The sequence below is a fragment of the Salminus brasiliensis genome, chromosome 4, assembly GCF_030463535.1.
Source record: "Salminus brasiliensis chromosome 4, fSalBra1.hap2, whole genome shotgun sequence".
Lineage (NCBI taxonomy): Eukaryota > Metazoa > Chordata > Actinopteri > Characiformes > Bryconidae > Salminus > Salminus brasiliensis.
Genome location: NC_132881.1, coordinates 24887028 through 24913164, shown reverse-complemented (window position 1 = coordinate 24913164; position 26137 = coordinate 24887028). Strand labels below are relative to the sequence as shown.

General features: G+C 42.1%; 1 protein-coding gene across 1 annotated transcript in view; it reads left to right on the top strand.

The window, feature by feature from the left end:
- The window catches only part of thada (THADA armadillo repeat containing), a 99083-nt gene that overhangs the window by 61323 nt on the left and 11623 nt on the right, over positions 1–26137 (top strand). Inside the window, exons 29-32 of the mRNA XM_072677711.1 lie at positions 3938–4053; positions 9123–9205; positions 16317–16702; positions 22356–22480. Of these exons, the coding sequence (XP_072533812.1) occupies positions 3938–4053; positions 9123–9205; positions 16317–16702; positions 22356–22480 (710 nt within the window). The remainder of the gene's footprint in view (positions 1–3937; positions 4054–9122; positions 9206–16316; positions 16703–22355; positions 22481–26137) is intronic.

The window sequence follows — 26137 nt, the reverse complement described above, 5'->3', positions numbered from 1 at the left end:
CCCAAAACACATTACAGGTGGTTGTGGAATGGGTAAAGCAGGCTAATGTTTAGCTTTTGGAATGACCTTACCAATGTTCTGACCTCTAGTATGTGGACTCTGCTTAAACCAGCAAAATTGATTCAACTCTACCAATTCTGCTAACACGACAAGACCGTCAAATATCCCACCAGATCTCTGCCAGAAGCTCATTTATGGCTACCAAAAATGCCATTAAAAATAAATTAGATTACATATTTCACCCCCCCCCCCCCCACACACACACACACACACACACAAATAAGAAGGAAGTATGGTAAAAGGAATGGTTTGGTTGAAAATTAAATGAATATTTAAGTGATTGATCACTTACCCCAGATGGAGTCAACCAAACAAGACATGTCTGGTATCTGACTGCTGCTTCTTTGGTTTACAACGAGAGATGCTAGGCTAACATTGCTAACAAACACTGCATTCAGACTGTCCCCAATCTCATTCCTGCTAATACATTCCCCCAGACACCTCTAAACTTTCTTAAAATGCTTCCAGATCCTCGGTTCTTTGGCGCAGACAGATGACTGATGGTGTTTACACAGTTTGACTTACAGTACCATAAAAACTAAAATAAATGAAAGGGTTTCACAGCAGTTTTAAGTAACAGTTCCAGTTTTAGCTTAAATGTTTAAATAAGGTCTATCCGCATTGTCTCACATCCTTGATTATTAAACTACTTGTGCTGAGGAGAGCCCACGCTCGTCTGAGCCTCAGCGCAAGCTTTGTTTACTCAGCGCTAGGGTTCGTTTTAGAACCGGGCTAACGAGGGGACCAGGCCAAGCAGCACTAACTGAAACAGACGCTCCGGCCTCCACTTTCTCCAAGCAGCAGCAGCAGCATGCCAAATACCCACAATGCAGCACTGCCCTTATTTTCTTGTCGTCTACGTGTTTCCACAACATAAATCAGATGAGCAGAGACATGACTTTCCAGGGATGCAAACGCACACGCACACACACACACACACACACACACACACACTGAAGTTGTGCTGGAAGCTGCTAGTGCACTGCAAAGCGTTATGTTGACAGATACGTTTTTAAACATGGTGTAGTGGAGTTTCTAAAGCCGCATCCCTGTTCTGATTGGTGGATTGTATCCTCTGATTGGCTGGCAAGCAATGAATAAACAAAACGAAATACATGTAGACGGGGTTCCGAGTGGTCCAGTGGACTAAGGGGCTCATGCTAGTACCCGAGGATCGCTGGTTAAAATCAGTTGACCTGTTGACTTGCTCTGTCCTGGTGGGTAGATATCTTTCTCCTTCTACCCACATCACTTCAGTGAGATGCTGGCCAGACGCCTGCTAGCTGATGCGTCAGAGCTGGGTACCCGAGCGCGTTGGTTGTCCAATGACGTTGCATCGGCGGTTCGTGAACAGGCAGTGGCTGCCTGCACATGTGTCCCAAGTCAGTCCTTACCCTCCCAGTTTTAGGAGCATTTCATGTGATGGGGGAGAATAATGACGAGTGGGTTGGGTAATTGGCCAAAATTGTAGAGATAAATAGGGTAAAAAAAAAAATACGTGTAGGAGTACGTGGGGATTGAGCGCTGTTCTGGGATGTTTTTAGTTAAATACGACACACGGTACACATGGGACATGCTGTCGGAAAACTTCCTTTCTCCTGTTTAAGAAATCCGGAATGTGAAGAGTGTTAAAATCTTAACATTTGAAAAACCTTTAAAAAATCTTTAAAATGGCATCTTTACAGGAGAAAGGAAAAAACCTTCACTTTCACTTGCAAGTTAGTGTACAAAATTTTATTCCATGTCATTTTGGAGCATTACTATTGGTCCATTCATCATCAGATCATTTTATCAGATTTGTGATGCAATATAAAAATCGAGTTTCTGAGTGACCGTGACAAAGTTCTTAAAGTTTAAGAACCCCCCCCCCCCCCCCCCCGTACATCTGAGAATACATTGTATATATTGTACTACATTTATGCATGCATACACAGCGCTCATGCTTTATATTTATGCCTCTGCAGCAGAGAACAGACCGTGGAACAAGAATATGTCAGTGGCCGAGAGAAAGAAGCCTCAGTTCCTTCTCCGAACGTTCACCGAGTGTTGCTCCGCAATAAGCAGTTGAAGTTCATCGAGTTAGCTTTCCTCGAAAAACTAGTTCTCCCAGTATGCCAAAGGGCAGCCTGTAGACACGCAGTGCAGTAGGCCCTCAGTTTTGCATGTTTATATGCGCAAGTGTGTGTTTCTGTACACCCTGCTGAATTATGGGCCGCGATGTGGTATTTATTTTTACTCCTTGCCGCCGCTTCTTTGCCCACCACTGGTTTGCGGCTGGTCACAATTCGTGTATTTGGTCACTATAAATACCCCGTTGCTTCCCCCGCGAGAGGCCTGCAAGGGTAGGGAGCTCCGGGACTCCGGCTCTGGCCTGGGAGAGCACAGTGGACGCTGGGTGTGGGCAGGAATAGGGAGCTGTCCGAGGCTCGGCGTGGAGCTTGACGGTTGGACTTGTTTTTGCCCTCAGCCTCCCCTGCCTGCTGCATAATGAATGGCTTCCACAATGTGGCTGCAGCCCAGAAAAGATTTTTTTCTTAATTTTTTTCCCCTTTCAACCTGCTGCACACTCTTACTAACTGGGTTGCCACTTCACCAGTTAAATGAGAAATTGTAAGCATGTGTGTGTGTGTGTGTGTGTAATCAGAGCTGACTGGGCAGAATCAATGTTGAGGGCGGTGATAATTTAAGTGGAACATACCTTGGAACTGCCCGAGTCAAATTATGCCATTTGATTGGTACTATAAGCCAGAAGTAGAGTACAGCCGGAGATACCAGTGACCCGCATGATTATGTAGACCTTTTGCAAAAGCATGAAGCTGGCAAATCAGATGGCTCCTTTAAACGTATAACTTAACCCGTAGGTCCCGATATTGACCACCAGTTCCACCCGGGAGGGTGAACTCCACATGCTTGACAGACTATCCCGTACTGTCACATTGGCTAGCAGACTTCTGTGTTTGCAAGCGTTGTTCTAAGTGATGTGGATAAAGAAAGGGCCATCTCACTGGCACAGAGAGGTCTCCTATGCTTTCTCTCAGCCATGGATGGCTGTGGCATCACCAGGAATCAAAGGGCCAACAGAGCAGTTATGTATGAGAGCTAAGCAATATGTATGATCTTTTGCCTGTTCATATCAAGTACATCCACCCATCCAGACTTTGATATGAATCAGAACGAATGGGGGTGTATTTACCTGATCCCCAGGAGAGCAAAGCCATCTTTTTAGAACTGTTTAGTGTTTATTGTGACGTACATCATATTCCAGAATCCTAGGGGTTCACTCTGTTTATTCCAAGTGCTTTGACCATTCAACCTGGGCATCATCATTATCAAAAATTAAACATGACAAAACATTGTTCTGGTCTTGGAGGACACAACCCGATCAGATAGTTACCTACTCCATGGTCTGCCCTAGACCAGTTACCTAACCTACATTTCCAGCATCCACTACAGTCCTGACCTTCAAACAACATCTCAGCATCATCCTGATGTACCAACACTTGGATATATGATGGGGCTAATTCAGCATTACTATTGCTACCGTTCAGCACATCAGTGATTTTGATCAGTACTCACCTGCATAACAACAGACTTGTGTGGTGTGGGGTGACCTCATACAACCTTGGAGGTTCCTTCCAATGTTTCTTCGTCCAGCTTTGAGGGACACACTGTCTGCTTTGGCTTGCACACTTGGTTACATGCCCTATGTCTGTAAAGCTGCTTTGTGACATTATACAAATAAATGTGACTTGAGTTTTGTGGGATTCATTTCTCGTGCTTGGGCGAGCATAGTAGTCTGTTATTAAAGGTATGAACTCTTATTATTAACTTATTATTTTTATTTTTTTCTCTCTCTCCCTCTCTCTCGGTCTCTCAGGTGCTTTTCCTGCTGCGTTCCTACCTCACAGACACTCACCGGCCCCAGACACCAGCAGAAGACCAAGACAGTGACATCATAAGTAACCTCCGGCCAAAATTGTGGCTGGCCACAAGGTAAACACACACGCACACACTCGCCAGGCTGCGTTGTAAAGGAATATTTCAAATCCTTTAGTGCTGTAAATGAATGTAGACAACATCCATAATTCCTGAATTCCTCAGCTTGATCAAAATCTTCCAATGCTGTCTGTTGAAATCTCTCTGCCCACCTCAGGGCTGGTCTCATGAAGTGGTTGAGGAGAAGTTGAGGAGAGAGATTTTTTGTCAGATGAAATTGGTCACTTCGCTATTTCTTTAAGCCTGTTTCTAGTTATAGCATGGAAGTAAAAGCTGGCTAACAAACGGATATACCTCGTCGAAAGGCACAGAGCAACTAGAGCATCTAGCCACAACACACACATGTCCCTAGCAGACAGGGGCAAAAATGTGAAGTCACTTAGCTGGCCCAGATAACATCCATATAAACATGGGAAAGTTTGCTAAAAACCTTCCCCACATTGTGGCACCACGTCATCCAGCCTGGACTGTTGACACATGGCATGTTTGATCCAGCAGGAATCAGGATTCGTCAGCCCAGGCTACGCTTTTCCAGTCTTCAGCTGTCCAGCTTTGGTGATCCTGTGCCCACTGCAGCCTCAGCTTTCTGTTCTTAGCTGATAAAAGCAGAACCCGACATGGTCTTCTGTTGTTGTAACCCATCTGCCTCAAGGTTGGATGTGTTGTGAATTCTGAGAGGCTTTTCAGCTCATCACAATTCTACAGGATGGTTATTTGAGCTACTGTAGCCTTTCCGTCAGCTCAAACCCGTCTGGATGTTCTCCATTGACCTCTCTTGTTAACAAGGTGTCCCTATGCGCAGAACTGCCACTCACTGGTTGTGTTTTCTTTATTGCGATATTCTGTTTAAACTCTAGAGACAGTTATGCTGAAATTCCCAGTTGATCAGCAGTTGTGGAAATACTCAAACCACCAACAATTATTCCATAATCAGAATCACCAAGATCACTTTATTCCCTCATTCTAATGGCTAATGTGAACGTTGTAGCTGCTATTGAATAATTAGATCCTTCAGAGTCTTCAGAACACTCTAATTGCAGGTACTGAACCTGTTGCTGTTTTTCTGTGTAGAAAAGGCCTTCATCCCCCCCATGCTGCAGCTCCCATTTCAAAGGCTGACCTGCTGTGTGCTCCCTGCCCTTAGAGCAGATCTGCTCAGATCTTACAGAGCACTGGGTGGAGTGACACCGTGACCTACTGCTCTCTCACTCCCACCTACTACTGCTGATAACACAGAGAAACTGGGAGATGAAGAGATATGAACAGTGGACGAAGCAGCTAATTAGATGTACTGTTTTATATGGCAGTATCTGCCTTTGCTGTACTTGGATCATTGAAGGTTCCAGTGTATACCTCATCCTGGAGGTCATGCTTTTTTGTTGTTGTTGTTAGGTTCGGAGCATCCTGAGCAATGTCATAGGAGTGTTTGCAGTCATGTGACTTAGGTGGGATTGGAATAATGTGGGTAGATCTTTAAGTAACATGAAAAGTAACATGATGATACTTTATTTATTAATTTATTTAGTGTCCCACCCACAATATGTAGTAGTAGAATGGGAGTTATCCTTTGTCTCCTTTCTTGCATTCCTGTTCTTCTATCACCCTTTGATCTCACTCCGTCTTCTCAGCGTTTGTCATTAGAAAGAGTTAGATTAGAACTAAGAGAGATCTTGAAGGAGAGAAGATGGCATCCGGCCCGAGTGCAGGTTCTTGATTAAGATGACAAGGGGAATTCCTGATCGGCGGGCCGTGCTGCGGCTCCTGCGTTTGATTACTCGACCCTCCCGACCTGGCCAGGTGTCCACTAATCCCGCCACTCATCTGTAACGTGGCCCTCTGCAGTCATTAGAGCAGGATATCTTAGCCTAATCGCTACCGCAAGCAGTGGGTGGCCCGCAGTATGCAGTACTTCCTCGACCTCTGCGTGGTTCCCTCGAAGCTTCACCAGACTTTACCGCACTGGTCATTTTGTTTTGATTTCAGTGTGTGTTAAGTTTGACCATATGTATGTGGCTGCTGGTGTCTATTACTGCTCTTTTCCTCCAGAGCTTCAGCAAGCTGACTTTTGATCATAATGGAAGTGAACAGAGCCAAGATTAACTCAGCACTTTGGCCCACTTGCACTTTCTCCATGTTAAGAAACTGAGAGCTGGGCCCGTACTTCCAGGACTATTCTGACATGCATGCACTGATTAGTCTTAGTGGATTTGAAATTAAATTAGTGGTTTATTTTGTGTTTTTTTTTAAACATGCTAAAGGAACAGTTTGGCCAGAAATCAAGTTTACTCATTTTTCGTCTTGTACTGAATGTAAGCAGGCAGCCGAGCCGTGGTATGTGTTAGATGTGTGCTTCTTTAGTTTTTCCTCGGAGCTGTGAGGCTAATAGAGTACACAAAGGAAACTTATGAGCACCAGTTCGCAAACAACATGCCTGGAACATCAGACATCTAGTTTATCCAGTCAGTCCTTCATTAAAGTAAGAAGAATAACTGTTCGTGCACATCCATACAGTGACGCACCTCCTTCGATACGAGCGAGCCGTTGCCTCTTTTTCCGAGCTGCAGCTGATGCAAAGTCACCGGGCAACCAGCGTGTTCGGTGAAAAACGCTGTGTACCTGGCTCGGATGCAGACCCCAGTGTTTTTTCTGAAATCAAGGGTGTTCATGGTTCATATTTAACTCCTCAAGAGATTCTTATTTTATTGCCAATACTTCTCTTTAGAGACTAGACAAGCTGTGTTTGTCAGCAATGGGCATAACTTAAAGTAGCTGAATGCATTCATTAGAAGGGGTGTCCACAAACATTTGGACATATAGTATAGTTTTTTTTTAACCAGGGATTTTTCTGTACGTTTGTCAAGAATCACGTGTGTCAGGAATCGCATGGGCCAAACTATTTGATATTACTCAACAACTTGATATGGCTTAAGGCAAGTGTTTCATGACTCTGGCAGCAAGATGCAAACATGTTCCTTTAGCTTCGTCGGTTTCTTTTGGGTCCATAAGCTCCCACTACTTGCTAAACTAAAGAAAAGCCAGTACTGGGCTCTTTACACGTCTCGACTAATCAGCCTTGGGGAGATTTAGGGTAAGACTATATTAGCAGGTTTTACGTGTTTTGTTTATATATAATATATATTTTTTTTATTATTGATTTATTCATTAATAATTTATTAAAATTCTAATCAATTTAAATCAAAATGAGCATTTTTAAATTTTACTTTGGAAAATCAAATTATAATTCAAAAGGTTTAAGTTAAATCAGAATTTGTAATAAATATTTGTAATTTCTATACATAGTTCATTATGTGATTTAAAATTAACTGTTTGATCACAATGTGCAATTCTCTCTGGCCTTCTGTCAGTTTTTTTTATATGAGCATTAAAAATCCTGGGTACAATAATAATAATATAAAAAACAAATAAATAAATATCCCAAATAAAAGTTTGTACCCCTGGATAAGTTGGTTTATTGAAAAAGAGTCACATTTTTTTAGTTTTAAAAAAATGTAGTTTAAAAAAAAAACAAAAAAAAACAAAACTTTTTCAATAAACCAACTTATCCAGGGGGAACAAACTTTTATTTGGGATATTTACTTTTTTATTTATTCATTTTATTTATTTATTTTTATTATTATTATTATTATTATTATTATTATTGTACCCAGGGATTTTTAATGCTCATATTTAAAAAAACAAGAGCTCACTGCGCTCCATATGAAGCTCTGCAGGCCGGCAGGTAGAACTAAGTGAAACCACACGTTTTGTGTGTGTGTGTGAACGAGACGCAGAGAAAGAGAGACAGGGTGGGTGGGTCAGTTACAGGGGCTCGGGGAGGTCATACGTGTGTTAGAAAGAGCGAGAGAGAGAGAGAGAGTGTGTGTGTGTTAGAGGGAGTATGTTATTAATATCTGAGTGATGAAACGCTGACGTCAGCCTTGAACACTGCAGCCCTTGTTCTCACACATGTCTACGGGCACTCTGAGCTGCAGTCACACACACACACACACAACGATGTGCACCGCCATACACACGGCCGGCGCTTCTGTGCACACAAACACACCCACATTTGCACACACACACACTACATTTGCAGCCGCTCTGAAGGCAGGGCAGAAGTTGGAGAATTCTCGTTGTCCAGTCGGGCGGCACATGTGATGGTGTAACGTTCAGCTTCTGAAGGCTGACCCTCCCCTTAGTGATAAGTCGCTTCTCTAGTTGTAACTGTATAGAAGCTAATGAATAATGCTGTAAATAAGCAGATTGCTAAAATTGGTTCGTCAAGCAATGGTTCTGGGCTTTATACTCCTCTAGCCCACACCTGGCGTTAGGCATGGTGCCAATAGGTTCATGTTTATCTGCTCCAGAGAGTCCTATTCTATTTATAATACTTCTCTACAGGGACTAGACAAGCTGTGCGTATGTGCATTTGCACATCTGTGTCAACAATGGCTGCAACTTAAAGTAGCTGAATGCAGTCATCAGAAGGGGTGTCCACAAATATTTGGACATATAATGTGTATAGAGACCAAAACCCAACGTCTGCTAAACTTCATAACTTCGCTTACGTCCGCACAGCGCTTACATAAACTTTGTTGGTTTTGAGTCATAGTTACCCAGCGTCGATCTGTGTATCCAAGATTGGAATAAAATAAATGAAATTGGGCAGATCATCTCCTCTTGGTAGGAAATGAGATGTGCTTGATATATTTCGCCTTAAGTGATCCTATTGGGACTATTGTGCATGCAATTATTTTATACATCAGATCTACCGTTGTGGTTTTAAATGAAGGATTTGAGAATTATTTCAATGGGAATGACACAATAGTGATTGGCTGCCAAATAGACAACAGTGCTATAATATAGTCCCAAATATAGTCCTAAATCTTTAGATTTTAGCTGTAGAAAGATTTTTTGTGATGTGATGGTCAAAGGGAGACATGTTTACATGTTACTTGTTTGTTTTGCTGTTGTTGTTTTATTATTTCTTTTTTTTTAATTTAATGGTAGTCCATAATGTGTTATGCATCTTAATATTTATGTCTCTTTCTCATTTTCTCTTTCAGACGGAACCCATGTCTGGTGACTCGAGGGGCAATGCTGGACCTGTTGGCTGATGTGTGCGCGTCTCTCCCTTCTCCTGTGGAAGGTATGGCAGTGCACATACAGGACAGTCCATCACACACAGATCAGCCGACCCGTCAGTATCAGTCCTTCAGCTGTGTTTTTGTTGTTGAGGCCGTGCAGCATGCAAGTACACAGCCTGATTTACAATAGACCTCAGTGTCTGTTTTCCTGGAAGGGCTGTTTGAGAAAGAGAGAGTCTGAGAGGCTAGGGGGATCACTGATGATTGAAGAATAATGGAGCATCGCACAGTTGCCCCTCTTGCTCGCTCAAAGACAGCGGGGCTCTTTGTGTCCGTCTGTGTGTTTCTGTTTTTGCCCGCAAAGCTAAATATCAGAAGTGACCTTTTTAATGCCGCAGTGCTGTAGATCCCTTTTTTATTTTTATAGAGAGTATACAGTATATTGTCACTGCCAGGCTTGTACGCTGTATGGACGAAAAATATTGTGTACTCTTGATCATTGAATTGAGGTGTCATTCAATCCCATTGCCACAGGTGTGTAAAATAAGGCACCTAGCCATGCAGGCTGCCTTTTTCACACACATTAGTGATAGAATGTGTCGTTCATAAGAGCTCACTGAAAAAAAAAGCGTGGTACTGTAACAAGTTGCCACCCCTGCAACAAGGCAGTCCATGAAATTTCTTCCCACCTAGATGTTCCACCATTAACTGAGAGCGGTATTGTTGAAAAGTAGAAGCATTTAGGACCCACAGCACAAAGACTGTGCAAAGTTACAGAGCAAGGTCGCCAAATGCTGACGCACGTAGTGGATAGAAGTCGTCTACGCTCTGCTGAATCCATAACTGCATGAGTTCCAGACCTGCTGTTACAGCTGCAGTTGAGCTCCATATGCAACAGTTATGCTTATGGATTTAGAATGGGATGCCATAAAACCTCCTGTAGGTGTAATGTGTAGGTGTCCCAAAACTTTTGTCCTTCCTTTTTTTCACTGTTATGTACACTAACTTTAAAAAAAAAAAATTCTCATTTCTCAAATTTTCATGAGAAGGTGATATTTTACAGATACAAGGTTTTTGACATGACAGCCAAAATATATTAATGTCTATATTGTAATAAGGTTTTTCTATCTAACTCTAAAACCTATCCCTAATCTTAAACTAAGTAGCCATAAAAGGAATACAGCTTTAAACAGTAACACATTGGAGCTTTTTGTGGAGGAAAAAAAAAAATGTATGTGTATGTATGTATGTATGTATGTGTGTATATATATATATATATATATATATATATATATATATATATATATATATATATATATATATATATATATATGTGTGTGTGTGTGTGTATATATATATATATATATATATATATATATATATATATATATATATATATATATATATATGGTTGAGTGGTGTCGGAAACTAGGATATTTACCACTTTGCACTCTGTTTGCACAAGTGGAGAAACTGTGGATTCTAGATGTGGCGTATATCTTAACCTTGGACCTTTTCAGTACGTTTTTAAATTCAGTTTTTAATCATTTTTATTACTCCCCAACACTTAGCCGACTAATCTTAATCCACTTAGTTTGATACTTCAGTGTTTGTAGATGACTCAGTGTCATTGTTTTGTGTTATCCCCTGGATCTCCATGTTTAGTAAGCGGATCTAGCAACAAGTATCCGAACAGAATGGAGGATACTCTCTATATAAAGCCATGTTGTTGCTTACCACTGTTTGTCTTGGGTTTCGAGCACATTTTTGTCTAGAAAATGTACAAAAACAAACACGCAGGTCCTGCTCTTGTTGTTTATCTGTGGGTTTATTCATCTCTCTGTGTTCCAGCCAGCATTTGTATTTATCTGTACTGTTTTGCTCATGCTGTTCTCCAGCAGAACGTCATCAGAGACGTCACTTGCCTGTGCTTTAGCAAAAAACGAGAAAGGTAGGTTTACAAAATGAGATTTTTGAGGGCCGATACAGTAGGAACTGCAAAAAAGAAGATGAATCTGATAAATCAGCTTTTCCCTTTTTCCTGGCACAGTGTCCATAGGAAGAACCTTATCGGGCAGTTCCTGCATGTGTTTGGTAACAGCAGCAGCAACAGCCCACTTCACTCCCTGTCACACATGCACCGGCTGTTCTACCTCCGCATTCATACCCTGTGGTTGATTTTACAATGTCTATAACCAAATTTGAAACAACAGAAAGCAGATCCAGTGCTAAGATTAGATCAGACATCCAGGGGAAGAAAGAAAAAAGTTGTTTGTAATCTGGTTTAGCTTTCTGTTTTGGGCTTGAGGTTTATTGGGGTGTTTGTTGTTAAGGAAGGGAAACATAAACTCTTACATCTTGCATTAAAACTTGTTTAGACACTCAGTTATTGGAAGATTCCAGGGATTTATTTACATGGAGCAAATACCTCCCTCAGGTCGTGGGGAAACAAACAGAGCTTTTGTTGGAGACACACTGGTTTAGGTATAAATGATACAAAATAAATATTAAGAATTTTGAAAAATACATTGTAACTCTTCTGAATGGCAGCGTTTATCATGTGGTGGTCATAAGCCTGTCATGATAGTTGTCATAATTCTACATAAACCTTTTTTAGTAGGCATCTGTTATGTCAAACTTAGAAGATACCTTGTCAACTGTCACTTGTTGGAATAAGCCTTTATTAATGTTTCTATAGATGTATGTCAATTGTTATGAAAGGCTTATAAAGGTGTTCAGGCGCCCTTCAATAAAGTCTCAGTTCCCATGCATCTTTGTAAATCTAAAAACCTGGAAAATTAAGCTGGAAGCCTGGAATTATTTTTCCAGACATGGAAACTGCTAGAAACATTAGTAAGATGTTGGAGCTGCTGAGCCAGATATTGCATATTTTAGCTACTGATGCCCTAAATATATGTCCTGAGGCTTTTAAAACTGCACTGTGATGTGGGCAGATACATACTCCAGCACCACGTCTTGCAGTATTTAATGTAATGATGAATACGTAGGTTACTACTCATTATACACATTTACTACGTGTCCAAATGTTTGTGGACATCCATTCTAATGAATGAATGCATTCAGCTACTTTAGGTTGCACCCATTGCTGGCACCGATGTGTTTAGTCCCTGTCGAGAAGTACTGAAGTAGAATAGAACTCTCTGGAGCAGATAAATGTGAACCTGTTGGAACCATGCCTAATGCCAGGTGTGGGCTAGAGGGGTATGAAGCCCCCAGCATTGTGCTGTGTATTTTAAAAATATATAAATACTCTTGATTTCAGAAGAAACAATGAATGAGCCGGTGTCCCAATGCTTTTGTCCATATAGTGTTTTAGTCATTGACGAGTCGATGCTGCTTAACACACATGCCTTACACATATTGGCAAACTTTTATTTGCTAATGTTTTTTTTACTTGGTTAGCTAGTATCAGTTATTGATTTCTAGCGAATATCAGTTCTTGATTATGAAGGTTTTTTTATGCTGTAACCATGGAAACAGAGACTGACAGAAGAGTGGCATTTTGATGTCTGATAAATTGAGTAATTTAATTGTGTTCCTCCTGATCACAGAGATATTGAGAATGTCCCACCATTAAAATAATACCTGATCCGTGGTGGTCCTGTGGGGTCCTTATCATTGAAGCACAGTGGACAGTGAGTATAGAAATAAGGAGGTAGTATTAATTTTATGGCTAGTCAGTGTACCTTGCCGTTTTGCAGTAATGGCTAATAACTGATGCACAGTGCCGCCTTCAACACTTGTGCAAAGCTGCTTAGCACGGTTTGGCTTTTTACTCTGTGAGAAAGTGCAGTGTTCCTTCCGCACATGTGCTGCACACACTCCGCAGCCGCCTGTGTTTTGGTTTTCACAGTTTGGGTAGTGCTGGCAGAGCGTGATGTAAAATCCATGTGTGTGTTTCACTGCAGTGACTATAGACACACCACCGCTTCCCTAAAACGTAAACTTCAGCTGAAGAGCAGTGCAGTCCTGCTCGTAGCGTACACACTCCTAGACAGCATGTGTGTTCTGAGCACTCTTAGTTTGGCGTGTGTCGATACGTGTACAAATTATGAACACACACACACACTCCTCGCGTTTTGTTATTCATGGAATGACTGCAGGTTGGAAGGTAAATAAGTTAAGGGGCTAAGACTAAATCTGTAGGGCTTCATTTTTCTTCTGTTCCCACAGCTAAAAGTGTGTGTGTGTGTGTGTGTGTGTGTGTGTGTGTGTGTGTGTGTGTGTGTGTGTGTGTGTGTGGTGAGAATGATCTGGGTGTTATTCCAATGCCTTTTTTTCATTTCCCACTGTTATGCTTTCTTAATCACTGTGTGTGTGTGCATTCTGTTCTGTAGCTTTTTTGGCACTCTTTTGGCCGTTGAGTATTGGTGGTCGGGGAGACGGTTAGACCACAGTTTTCACTATGACTCAGTATGAGTGTGTGTGTATGCATGTGTGTACATATTCATGTGTGTGTATAGTTCGTTATGAACCTTCAGAGACATTGTGCTGCAAGCTGATGAAACTCACTGCTGACCTGCAAATATGCAAAGACACACACACACACACACACAAATATAAACAGTTGTATGGCACATCTTGTCACCCTGAGGAACGCCTTTCATTTCCCCCACAAAAGGGTAACTGTGTGTGTGTGTGTGTGTGTGTGTGTGTGTGTGTGTGTGTGTGTGTGTGTGTGTGTGTGTGTGTGTGTGTGTATGTGTGTGCGCGCGGGTAGTTGATGTCTTGTGAGCTAGTCTGAAGAACAAAGCCTGGTTCCAGTTTGGTTCTTCTGGAAGCCCCCAGCCAGAGGGATGTGTTCAGTTCCATCAACAGCTCACCTGATTTACTCTTATTAAGCACAGATTTACCCAACCAGGTGCTGTAAGTTAGCTATAAATAATACTGCACTTCCATGAAGAGAACTTTGAAGATGTTTAATAATCTCAGTGATTATTGTATGTATGTATACACTATACATACAGAAGTATAAAGGCACTCCTTTTAATGAGTGAATTCAGCTACTTTACGTGGCACCCATTACTGACGCAGGCATTTAGTTGCACACCCTGTTTAATCTTCATAGAAAGGTATTGCCAATATAACGTTGACAATGCTCTGGAGCAGCCACACATGGGTCCTGGGCGTCACCATGCCCAGTGCCATCCGGTGAATAGAGGGGAATGAAGCCCTGCAGCACTGGACTGTGGTGCAGTGGAACTAACTGGAGCTCCAGCCAACACCTCTGGGCTAAGTTTGCCCCACATTTGAGTGGCACTTTTGATTCATTTATGAATAATCCTCTATTATATCTGACCTTACTAATGCTCTCCTGGCCAAATGCCATCGGATCCTCACAGAAAATGTTTCTAAATCTAGTATGAGGCCTTTGCTGAAGTGTAGAGGCTGCAGTAAAGGGAAAACAGACTCCCTATTATTACCCTTGATTTCAAAAGCCACTCTGGAGGAGCTGGTGTCCAAAAACTTTTGGGCATATACGTATATGTATATAAATGCCACAGTCAGTATCTGACTCTCTCTCTCTCTCTCTCTCTCTCTCTCTCTCTCTTTCTGTCTACCGGTCTGTCTATCTTTCTGTCTGTCTGCCTACATCACACAGAACGTTATGCTATATCAGTGTTCATGATATTCAGTTTCGGACTCTCTGTACTTCTTTGCGACGTTGATTATGTTTGTATTGGAACACGTGGGCGGTGTTTGGTGAAACGGTTGTTTTGCTTGTATTCTTGATTGTCTGCTTGGGAGCACGTGTGACATGGCGTTTGCTTTGGTAATGAGTCATCATGTGGAAAGCAATGAAAGTGTGTAAAAGTGTTTTGAGGATGTTGTTCACTGGTGTGTGGTTGTGCTCCGCGGAGCCAAGTGTCATCTCTGATTGTATTCGGGGTATCTTGTATCTAGCCATGCATGTTGTCTGTGTACACACACTTCTGTGTATTGCGCTCTTTCTGTAGCGGCATGCGACCGTTGTAAAGGACCTGGATGTGGTAAGGCTGTCTGTTGATGCTAGTCCCTGTGATGGGTATCCCTTGCTGATCCTTTCACAAGACAAGGCCATTATATCACTTGTTGTGTTTATGTCTGTTTTTTGCACATGCATGTTGAGCATGAGTAACAGGTTTAGAGTAGTGGTAAAGACAAAACTGGGGAATAAAGACTTTACACTCCGTGTATCTGCATCTGATTGAAAGGCTGGGATATACTGTGGCAGACTGTACGGCATTAGTTATGCTGGAAGTCACATTATATAATAAAAGGTTTCGGTCAATATATCTATAAATGCATTAGAATGACCACTGTTCTGTTGAGCCTGTTTTTTATGCCTAGCAAAAGACAGAAGGAGAATCTGGTGAACTTCAGGTCAGCTTGCTAAAAATATATGCAGTGTCCTTTGCCAGTTCAAGGCAGGTAACTGCACATTGGCAAAAGTTCAAGTAGCCCTTATAGATAAAACTTAATTTTTAACATTATGATCAGGATTAGTGCATTATTTTTGTTAAAATTAGCCTCTTTGGTAGCAATGAGCAATGGTACAGTATGTGTAGGGGGGGGGGGGGAAGGGGTGCAGAATTTCATGCAGAGACTACCTTTCCAACTGTTAAGCATTGGTGCACTTTAGGCTTGTGTTGCAGCCAGTGACACTAAAAATATTTCAGTTGTAGAATAGGTTCAGTTAAATTCCAGCATATTTTGGTAGGAAATATCACACTGTCTTTGGGGGGGGACTGACTGACTATAAAAAAAGGCTTCCTTAAAGTTTGTCATGGTTTCCTGCGTAGACGCCATTGAAAATCTGTGGATTGGCCTTAAAAAGAGCATTGTAGCAAGAAGGCCCCAGGTATCAACCAGAACGAGAAGGCTTATACAAAGAAGTACAAGCCTCTCAGCTGCTACAAAAGTGTTTGCAAGCTATGAAGCTTGCCAAAGAGGGTGTTAGTAAGCACTGACCATGCTGGGATCACAGACCTATGCTTCAGGCTTTGCACTTTTGTTTTTGTTACATATCTTTAACGTTATGCCTTTTGGAAATCAGGACATCTTGTTCTGGCTCAGCTATTTACAGTAACAGATAAATTGTCCAGAGGTGTTCAGATTTTAACACCAAAGTCTGGTCCAGGATCGGTTTAATCATCTGTGTGTTCTTTTCAGATTCTCAGGTGAAGGAACTACGTGAAGAGACCCTGGCCATCCTGCTGGACTCTGAGCTTGTGGCTCCTCGAAACCCGGAGGAGGTGTGTCTCTCTGGCCCTGGGGCCATACAGTATCTACAGAGCCTGGCTTCTTTGGCCACCAGCATTGCCATGGATTCTGCTGGTGTGTGGGGGACCCAGGAGGTGGACGGGGTGCAGAAGGACCTCCTGAGGCGCCTGCTGCAGTGCACGCATTATGAGGTGCGGCAGCTGGCCCTGGACAGGCTGCTGGAGAGACTCGAGAATATGCAAGGCAACAGCCTTCAGCCTCTGCCCTTTGACCTGAGTGTGACTGCTTTGACCCACCTGGCAATGCATGAGCCTCACTCTGCATGCCTGGCCAAGGTAAGAGGACAAAGTTAGTAGCACTTTGCTGTAGGGCATTTTTATTTTTATTTATTTATTTTTTTAAGGCTACCTGCTGTGTGGATTTGATTGCATTCAGCAACAAGAGCGTTAGTGAAGTCATGATGTTAGATGATCACCACCCCACATCCCTACCTCCCAAACTCATCATAAAAAGTCCTGGATGGAGCACTGGATGGGGGGAGGAGGGTTCATATTCCTCTAGCCCATGTCTGGCATTAGGCATGGTGCCAATAGGTTCATGTTTCTGTTCCAGAGAGTCCTAATCTATTGGCAATACTTCTCTATATGGGCTAGAAAAGCTTTGTGTGCAAGTCTGCACAACTGTGTCAGCAAGGAATGCAACTTAAAGTAGCTGAATGCATTCGTTATAGAAGGGGTGTCCTCAAACATTTGGACAGTGTAGTAACGAGATCAGGAAACAATGATAAAAGTCAGTTATAAAATCAGTAATGTTAGACCCTACATTAGTCATTTCCCTGTGGATTCTCTTGTGTATTAGAATGAACAAAGTATTGGAAAGCCGGTCATTAAACAAAGGATGAGTAGGATTGAGCCAAGCTTGTAAAAGTTGTTCTTTAGCAGCTGTGAGTGGCAGGGGAAAATTAAGTGGTGAGGAAGTGAAAGTGCAATAAAGAGTCCGCGAGAAACAAGGAGGGTGTGAAGCCTTCATATCGAAACCCAGGCGTCAGGCAAAACTGAGGCTACACTAGATCAGAGCCTAGAGATAGCAGAGCAGTCCCAAAACATCCCAAAACATACAGTGCTGTTTCCATTTTATAGCTCCCCTGTCCCTGGTAGTGTCCATTACTATGTAATTTTACTTCTCTTCATACAGGACATTTTCATTTGGTGTCATTCTCCAGGGTTTCTTGAACATGGCTGAAAGGTTTCAGTCAGAGTTAGAAGTTATGTAAACGCTGTGCTTCCCTGAACTTTAATAAAAGACCAAGCAGAATTCAATATAAATAAATATTGTGGCTAAATAAAAATATAAATGTAATTTCCAAAGTCAGTACTAAAAAACTATTATATGATTATTGATTTACTTGATAATAATTTAAGATATAACCATATATTGTCCTTTAAGTTCTTTAAGAGCCTCAGTGGTTTTCCTCAATGAGGTGCCTGTGACTCAAAAGAAGCACTTTTGGTAGTTACTATGCACTGAATACTACAAAAACCCCACAAAACAAAATCATGGCCATCAAAATTTGGCCTTTTTTGAAGTGTCTCAGGAACTGACCTTCAAGAACTGACCGTTCTCTTGCTGCCTGATATATTCACTCCTTGACAAATGCACTGACCAGCCATAAGTACCACTGACAGGTGAAGTGACTTCATCTACAGTGACATTTAAGTCATCATAGTCATTTACAGTGTCTTTTTTTTTTTTTTTGGAATCAGCCACACTTGTTGTTACAGTCACCATTATGTCACTGAACTGAGCTACACATTCAGTTATCTCAACTTGCCGTGTCATTTCACCCCAGAAAGTGTTCTTACACAACCTAATATCGGCCAAAGTCATCATTTCATCATTGTTTTCATGTCAGCTTGACATCAGAGTGGACTAATGAAGCCTGTATGACATCTTTATGGGAATGAGCCTTTAGAAATATAAATTTTCATGTAGGTTTGTCAGGCATCATAAGAGGTTAAAAACAGCAAGATATTAGCAAGATATTCATTTTGGGCAGGATTACTATTATTGACCAAGAGGCCCTTACTTTTCTGTTGCTTTTGTTTGGCTGCTGCTCCAGGCTTGTCCTAGGACTGATGTTAGTGATAGTACTGGCATTGTCCGCATCAGTAGTGTGTTCTGTGCTAGTGATACTTCATACTTGGTGTGCTTAGGTGCTAAACAAATTCACAGCATAGCTGTAGCCGGAAATACCTTTCATGCTTTGGCAACTTTTAATTTGCCCGCCAAAGCTATGACCATTTGTCTCTATGTACTTTTTTCATTTTCAAGTGCATAGTGTTTCTGTGGAAAGGGTATATGTCACTAAAAAGATACATACACCTTTTCCATGAGTTATCACAGTTCACTGGGGTCTTAATGAAATGCATTGGTCAAAATATCTCAAAGATCAAGCACCAACCAGTGCCTGTTCCTTTAAATGTTCACAAGTCACCCCTACTGTGCTCACCCCCACCCCCCCAATCTCTACTCCCCGCCATTTCTCATTACCCCCCACTATTACTCATTACTTCGCTCCTAAGCTCAATATATACTTTACTTTAGAGCTGGGCAATATGACGATATTTTATCGTATCATGATCAATTTTGCTAAGTTTTTAAAGCAAATCGAGGAGGTTGTTAGTGCTTAATAAACACTAATTAGCTGCATTTTATTACAAACCTAATGTAATTAGACTATGTTTAATTAGACTGTAGTTAGTCTAATTAAACATAGTGTGATTAGACTGGTTTAATTAGTTAGTAAGTGCATCACTGTATTCAGTACGGGATAGTATCTTAAGTAGTTTTTAAGAATCTGTTGCTACTGATTACATATATCGTGATAAATATTGTATATCGTAAAAAATGTCTTTAAATATCATGATGGGGTATTTGTACCATATCGCCCAGCCCTACTTACAAGTTTATTCTCAGTTGTTCCCTTTTGCAGTAACTTGCGAACGTTTACTTCACCTTGAGTTCACCGTATCTCTCTCAGATTAGCTGCTCAAATCAGACCCTACACTTATGATGTAGACCAGATGTTAACTACTCAGATAGCAGACACAGTATAATTCTGTTGAGACTGCTTGTGACGTAGGAAGCCGAGCCAAAGCTCTGCGTCATGTTAAATGCTGTTTTCCCACTGTGGCAGCCTACAAAACTGCCAGGATTGTCAGATTTCACCTTTTGTGGATTTTTATAGGGAACGTGGGGGTAACAGGAAGCGAAAACATTACGTTAGATATAAATAGTGTTATTACAGTTCATATAGGTGTATTAACTTATAAAAGAATGGAAATTGGGTTCTTATATTGGCACACCTAGTCAGAGGCCCTTCGAAATTGTGTATCATACTCATAATCTGTCACCTACTACCACCATTTCTGTTTGATCCATTCATCATGAAGTGTTCACAGTACACAGGATAGCCTGTGTTTTCTAAATGGTGTCCAAAAAAAGGGTTTTACAAGGTTTCAGTATGACAACTGGTATAAAGACTATATACCACCATGATGACATGATCTACTCGTGCAATCTGGATAGGCTAACAGGCCAACTCTGAAATGCTCTCGCATGCAGGAGGGCCACAAGCTACCATGGCTCTGATCAAAGTAGCTTTGGCAACCGTGTGCTCAATGGATCCAGCTGTCTAAATGATACCTGCAAGGATAACATGGCCGTCCTTCTGATTAGCTGAATAAACAGAGCCTCTGTAATAACAAACTCAAGCACAAGACCAGCTCGCAGTCACTTCTCGGCATGGGGACCTCCATATGTTTGGTTTTATTTCCATGCATGGACTCCGCACAGATATACACATGCATGCAGCACGCGCACAAGAACAAGATCGCACGCATACACACATACACACACATACACACAAATACTTGGCCAAAGTAAAGGGGAAAAGGCAGACGGTTTAGCAAAGAGGGTCGTGTTTCAGTTCCTCATAAACACTCAACCGACCATCAATTACGGCCCTGTTCTGCCATTCCTGTCATTAAGCGCTGTTAAGAGCGGGAGGCATCAGCTGTGTGTGTGTGTGTGTGTGTGTGTGTGTGTGTGTGTGTGTGTGTGTGTGTGTGTGTGTGTGTGTTTGTTTGTTTGTGTTTGTGCGCTCGCAAGCTGCATATACATGCCGTGCCTCTGCCCATGCATGTGTGTGCCTGTGCACTGTTCTGTGTGTGTGTGTGTATGTTATCAGCCAGTCGTTAATGCTTAAACGGCTGCTGCAAAGCTGCTCCTGTCGGCCTGCTCCAGGGACTCTCTCAGCCCTGGTTTCCATAGCGAACCCTCTGCCTTATTAAAGCATTCTGGGAAGAAACGGAGAAGAGGAAAGTTGCGATCCTTGGCAGGCCCAGCAAACCACTCTTATGCACATGCACTTACGCATAAGGTTTAACAGTCAGGAACCTCTGCTGTAGTGATGTAGAGGCTTAATGCTTTCACCTCTTTTTCCTGGAAATACTCATGAGTCATTCATGTACCAGTCTGGGTTCACACTGTACTTTCAGAGTTCTTAAATGATCTGAACACCAGCAAAAGGGTGTGTGTCCATGTGCTGTGTGTCTTAGCCTTAGTTTTTGTACACTTTCAGGATGTAATCGCACAAAAGCTACACTTTATTTTGTGCATAAAAAACAAATTGGAGTAACTGTCTCGGCTTTCAGTAGAAAGCCTCTCCAAGCCTCTCCACTGATTTTGAAGCAGCACTGTGAGGATTTGATTGCATTCAGGGATAAGAGCGTTAGATGAGCCGCAACTCATCTCAAAAGTACTGAATGGAGCTCCATCATTCCAAAGAACACAGTTTCACTGCTTTACAGCTCAATTCTGGGGGGCTTTACACCCCTCTAGCCCACGTCTGGCATTCGGCATGGTGTCAATAGGTTCATGTTTATCTGCTCCAGAGAGTCCTATTCTATTGACAGTGCTTCTCCACAGGCACTTGAAAAGCTGTGTGTGTGTGTTTGTGCATTTGCACATCTATGTCAGCAATGAGTGCAACTTAAAGTAGCTGAATGCATTCATTAGAAGGGGTGTCCACAAACATTGGACATATGGTGTATGTATAAAAAATGTAGAACTGAGACACTAAGTATTAACTAGTTCCATTACTTGGGAAAGATGATTCATAATAAATATGACAGATGCTTATAACTTTAGTTCAAGGCTTCTTATGTCAATACAGTGTTTTTTTTTTTCATAAAACATCTTATGTCATCTTAAAAACGTACATAATGTAGGTTTTAGCTGGGTACCCCAGTTTATGTGTAAATACATAATTCACCCCTACCCCCAACCCCTGCGTCCTGTTGTGTACTGCAGTCTATCTTTAATTATTGGAATATTAATATGTATTATGTGTATGACCACATGCACATGGTCTGACAAGGTATGAAAACAAACTTGTACTTGTGTGTGTGTGTCTGTGTATGTTGGTATGTGTATGGGTGAACAGCGGCTGTCGAACAGCATGGTAATATTAGTTTGAAACCTAGTCGTCAGCAAAGAGTTATTAAAAAGGGGTCTGCTCCAGTGGGCTGGAAAAGATTTTATGTACAGTTCTAATAACAGTCTCGCGCAATCTCCAATGTTAGCGACAGCCAGATATGATGGACCCGGCCTTTCAGCAGGTCAGGTAAGAAGGAAAAAATAGCCCTTTTTCCTCTAGTTCAATTGTTCCTCAGAGACGCCTTTCAGTGTTGGAGAGAAAGCAGTGCAGCCAGACCCCAACCAGATGTGTCTCACTTGTGGAGGGATGAGAGATAGTGAGAGAGAGCGAGAGAGGAGGAAAGACACTGCCAGACTCCTGATAGAAATACACAGATTGATGGATCTCGGAGAAGAGTCAGAAGAACATGTAGGAACAGATATCTTGGAGCCATAAAGAGCTTGCAGAACTGTCCTCTTTATCTCTGTCTCTCTGTCTCTCTCTCTCAGGTTCTGCAGGTTCTCTCAGTCCTCCCCCTGTGCTCTCTCTTGCCATGGCAGGATGGGAATGTGTCTCTGAACAGTGAAGAGGCTCTAAAGTATCTCCTCTCTGTGGCTGAGAAATCTACTCACAGGTGAGCTCTAGAACAGTGACATTAACCTCCTCACATCTTTCCTACACTTACTGTATGTGCCAGCTCCAGTGTGGCTCTCTGTTCCCTGTCAGTGTACTCTGACTCAGAGTCGCTGTTCTACACCAGACAAATCAATGCAGATGTATTTCAGTTAATCCTCTACAGTCATTTTTTTTAATAGTCTAAATGACCTGCTTTCCATGCTTTTTTCATGGCAGCTCATGGACCCAGTACAATTCAGCACATTTTTGAATTCTAATGAATGAAGTTCTAAGGGTTTCAGTCGTAGCATATCCATTAGCATATTGGCACAGGTGGGATGCCGTCACAGGCCAATATCTACAGCATTCCACGACTTCAAGTGTAACATTGCATCTCTTTGCCCTTGGCTAGTACTGGTGTCTAGTTTAACACCTTCCTCCCCTTTGCTTGGTTAGAGGCGAGCAGAGGAGACTGATATTCATAAGGCCATAAGGCAACTGATGGGTAAGGTGAAAAGCATTAATTCTCTTCATCTACAGTGGCATCTGTCACGTGGTGGATATATTAGGCAGCAAGTGAACAGTCAGTTCTTGAAGGTGGTGTGTTGAAAGCAGGGAAAATGGACACGCGTCAGGATCTGAGACACTTTGACAAGAGCCAGATTGTGTTGGCTACACGACTGGGTCAGGGCATCTGCAAAACATCAGGCAGGCCTTGTGGGGGGTTTTCTGGTGTGCAGTGGATAGTACCTACCAGAAGTGGTCTGCCATCTTCAGTCATCAGTGGCCTCCTCTTCATTAAATCATTCACATAGATAGCATAGTGTATAACACCACCACTACTAAAACCTGCGCCGAAGGCCGATGCCAGGGTTCGACTTCACATCTGTAAACAACAGGGAACAACACTAATATGAGTACGTGGGCAACACTCCCAATGTTACATTCAGTATCTTTTATGAATAAAGATAACTTCTTAACTCACTGTAAACAGCAAGATGTGATATTCTATGTTTAAAATGTCCTAAATGTTTGCTAAATAATGTTAAATAATTTCTTGTCACACAACCTTGTATTTCCATTTTTTTTTATATTTAGTTTATTTAGACATATATATATATATATATATATATATATATATATATATATATATATATATATATATATATATATTCTTTAAAAATGTCGTAGTCAGTAAACCTGCATATAACTTAGCCACAGTAGGGATATTTATAGTAGTTATCTCCACTCAGGAATTCTGAATCTGCGCATCCCTAGATGAAGTGCAGTGATTGTGCTGGCTGTACCACCACATGAATTTCCTCCTCCTCCTCAAATGGCACGTCCACATTCCTTATTTAAGTAAACAGGAAGGAAGAGATCCCTGCAAACATATCAAAAATAGCTGCATGACCTCAGTGGTTGATGAATTTTGATTTTTGCGGTAGGCCTGGTTATAGCTTAGGGTGGGCCCAATAGAGGAGGCATTATGTCCCAGAGACATCAGTGTAATTAGTATGACCATCATAGCCAAGCAGCCTACTTTACTGTAGTTTCCATGCCTGCGGAGGTGAGACTTAACGCACAGCACTTTCAATCGTCTACCTCACATTTGACTTCCTAATTACTATAACAGCTGATGGCACGCCACGCCGAGTACAGGCTAATTAACCAGTCCTAGTCCTACCTTTTACAGCATGGTTGGTGCAGGGAGAACGTCTGAAGACTGATGATTTTTCATTTGTTTGTCAATTGAGTGCTTTTTAAGCGTTGTTCTTCACCTCATTGTAGATTTGCTTTCATCAAGAGCTGACGTATTAACGCAAAATACAAAACATGGAAGGCATTTTCCTCTTCAAAGACGTTTTTTCCGACATCAGGCAAATTTCCTATGCTTTTTATTCCAACATGAGAGCTAAATATACAATGAAAATTTCACTGGGTGAAAAAAAAAAACATGCTATGGCCACAGTTCTCCATTTGGTCGAGTTCCTAACCTAGCACACATCACAGTCAATTGAAATATCCTTTTCTTTGCATACAAAAAAAAAAAAAAGTAAATAAAAAAAAACTATTTTCCATGACTAGGTGACATACCAAGTTAAACTCATGTGCACACATCATAAATATTTAACCTAAAGAAAATAATCCACATGCAAAAACAATATTAAAAAGAAAGTGTTTGCGATCACTTTCGTTTGCGTTATGGTTAAGAAACGGTACAGTCAACGTTTTTAGTTTCATCCTATATTCTTGTATAATTAGAGCATGTATTACATATCTCCCTCTCAGCAGATCTTTTCTGACTGAAGCTATTCGTCAGCATCAACTATTTGCCAATGCGACTACCTAGCACCTTTCCATAGCGCTAACTGTTCGCAGCTGCCTTTCATTTGTGGCAAGCAAGCGTTCACGGTTTTAGGTGAGGCGGCCCATTAAACGCTCACCACGCCCAGAAAAGATGTGAAAAGATTTCCAACGGCACCAAAAAAAAAACAAAAAAACAAAAAAAGCCCAGCAGCCTGCACCGGTTCTGTCTTTAAGAAAACCCAATCTTGATGAATAGCAGTGGTCGGGGCCGCGGGTGTGACCGCAGCGGTGGCAGAAGGTCGCTGACAGTGTGCAGAGAGGGAGGGCTGGTTCACTCCAGAGCCCAATGGTTTCAGATGTGGGCTCCGACCATGAAAGAGACCACACATACCTGTGGTGAGCAGTGCCCCGGTACACGCCAATCACCCATTCAGGGCCGAGGTAGCGCATGAAGGATATTGATTTTCACCTGTTAGGGGCTTGACACCAGCTCTGTGTGTGTGCGCCCACCCGTGTTTGTGTGTCGTGTGTTTATGTGGTCATTTATACACAGCTGCACATCATTGTTTGTGGTGGTTGCCTGTGTGTGTGTGTTCACGCAGAAGGACATACAGATTTGAGGCTGTGTGCACATTTGCGGGTGAATGTAGTTTCCTTGGGTGTGTGTACTGATTTGTATGTGTGTCCCAGGATTGTGCACCTGGTGACAGGTGTGTGAGTGTGTGTGTGTGTGTGTGTACGTGTACATGTCTGAAGGGGCCTCTAGTCTAAATGACACACACCTTCCCATTTCAGGCCCGAATGAATACATACCCTGTGGTATAGGATTACAAAGGCCTTCCATCTAAAACCAGACTGTCCTTCCGGCTGGCCGATGGCCAGTCGGCTTGGATCAGAGTTGAGAAATCCTTTGCGATGTCTTGTTGTTCTCTGTGACATGATGGCTGGTGTTTTTTTTTCTGCAATGCAGCAGTTGCCCTGTGATTAAGCAACGGCATAATACGTGCTGTGTGTGTGTGCACTTGTGTGAGAGAGATTGTGTAATGTTGTGGCACAGTTGTCCTTCGACTCATGTTTCTGTTGGAGCCGTTGTGTAATTGCACATTTGCCGGGTGTATTTCGGCTCCAGCGCTCTGTAGTTCAGCACGTGGGGGATCACCTGTTATATGCCGGGCCCGTAGCGAGGCATGGCGGAGTCACAAAGCCCTTGTTTGTGACTGCACCGAAAGGACTCGCTGCTTTCCATGAGCTTAACCACCGCATGTCTGTGCCACTATGGGGCTTGATTGTGTTTGTTTGCTTGCTGCAACCGAGTGGACTTTGCATAGCATAGGTGCTGCACAGTAAAACCCTTGTTTTAGAGACA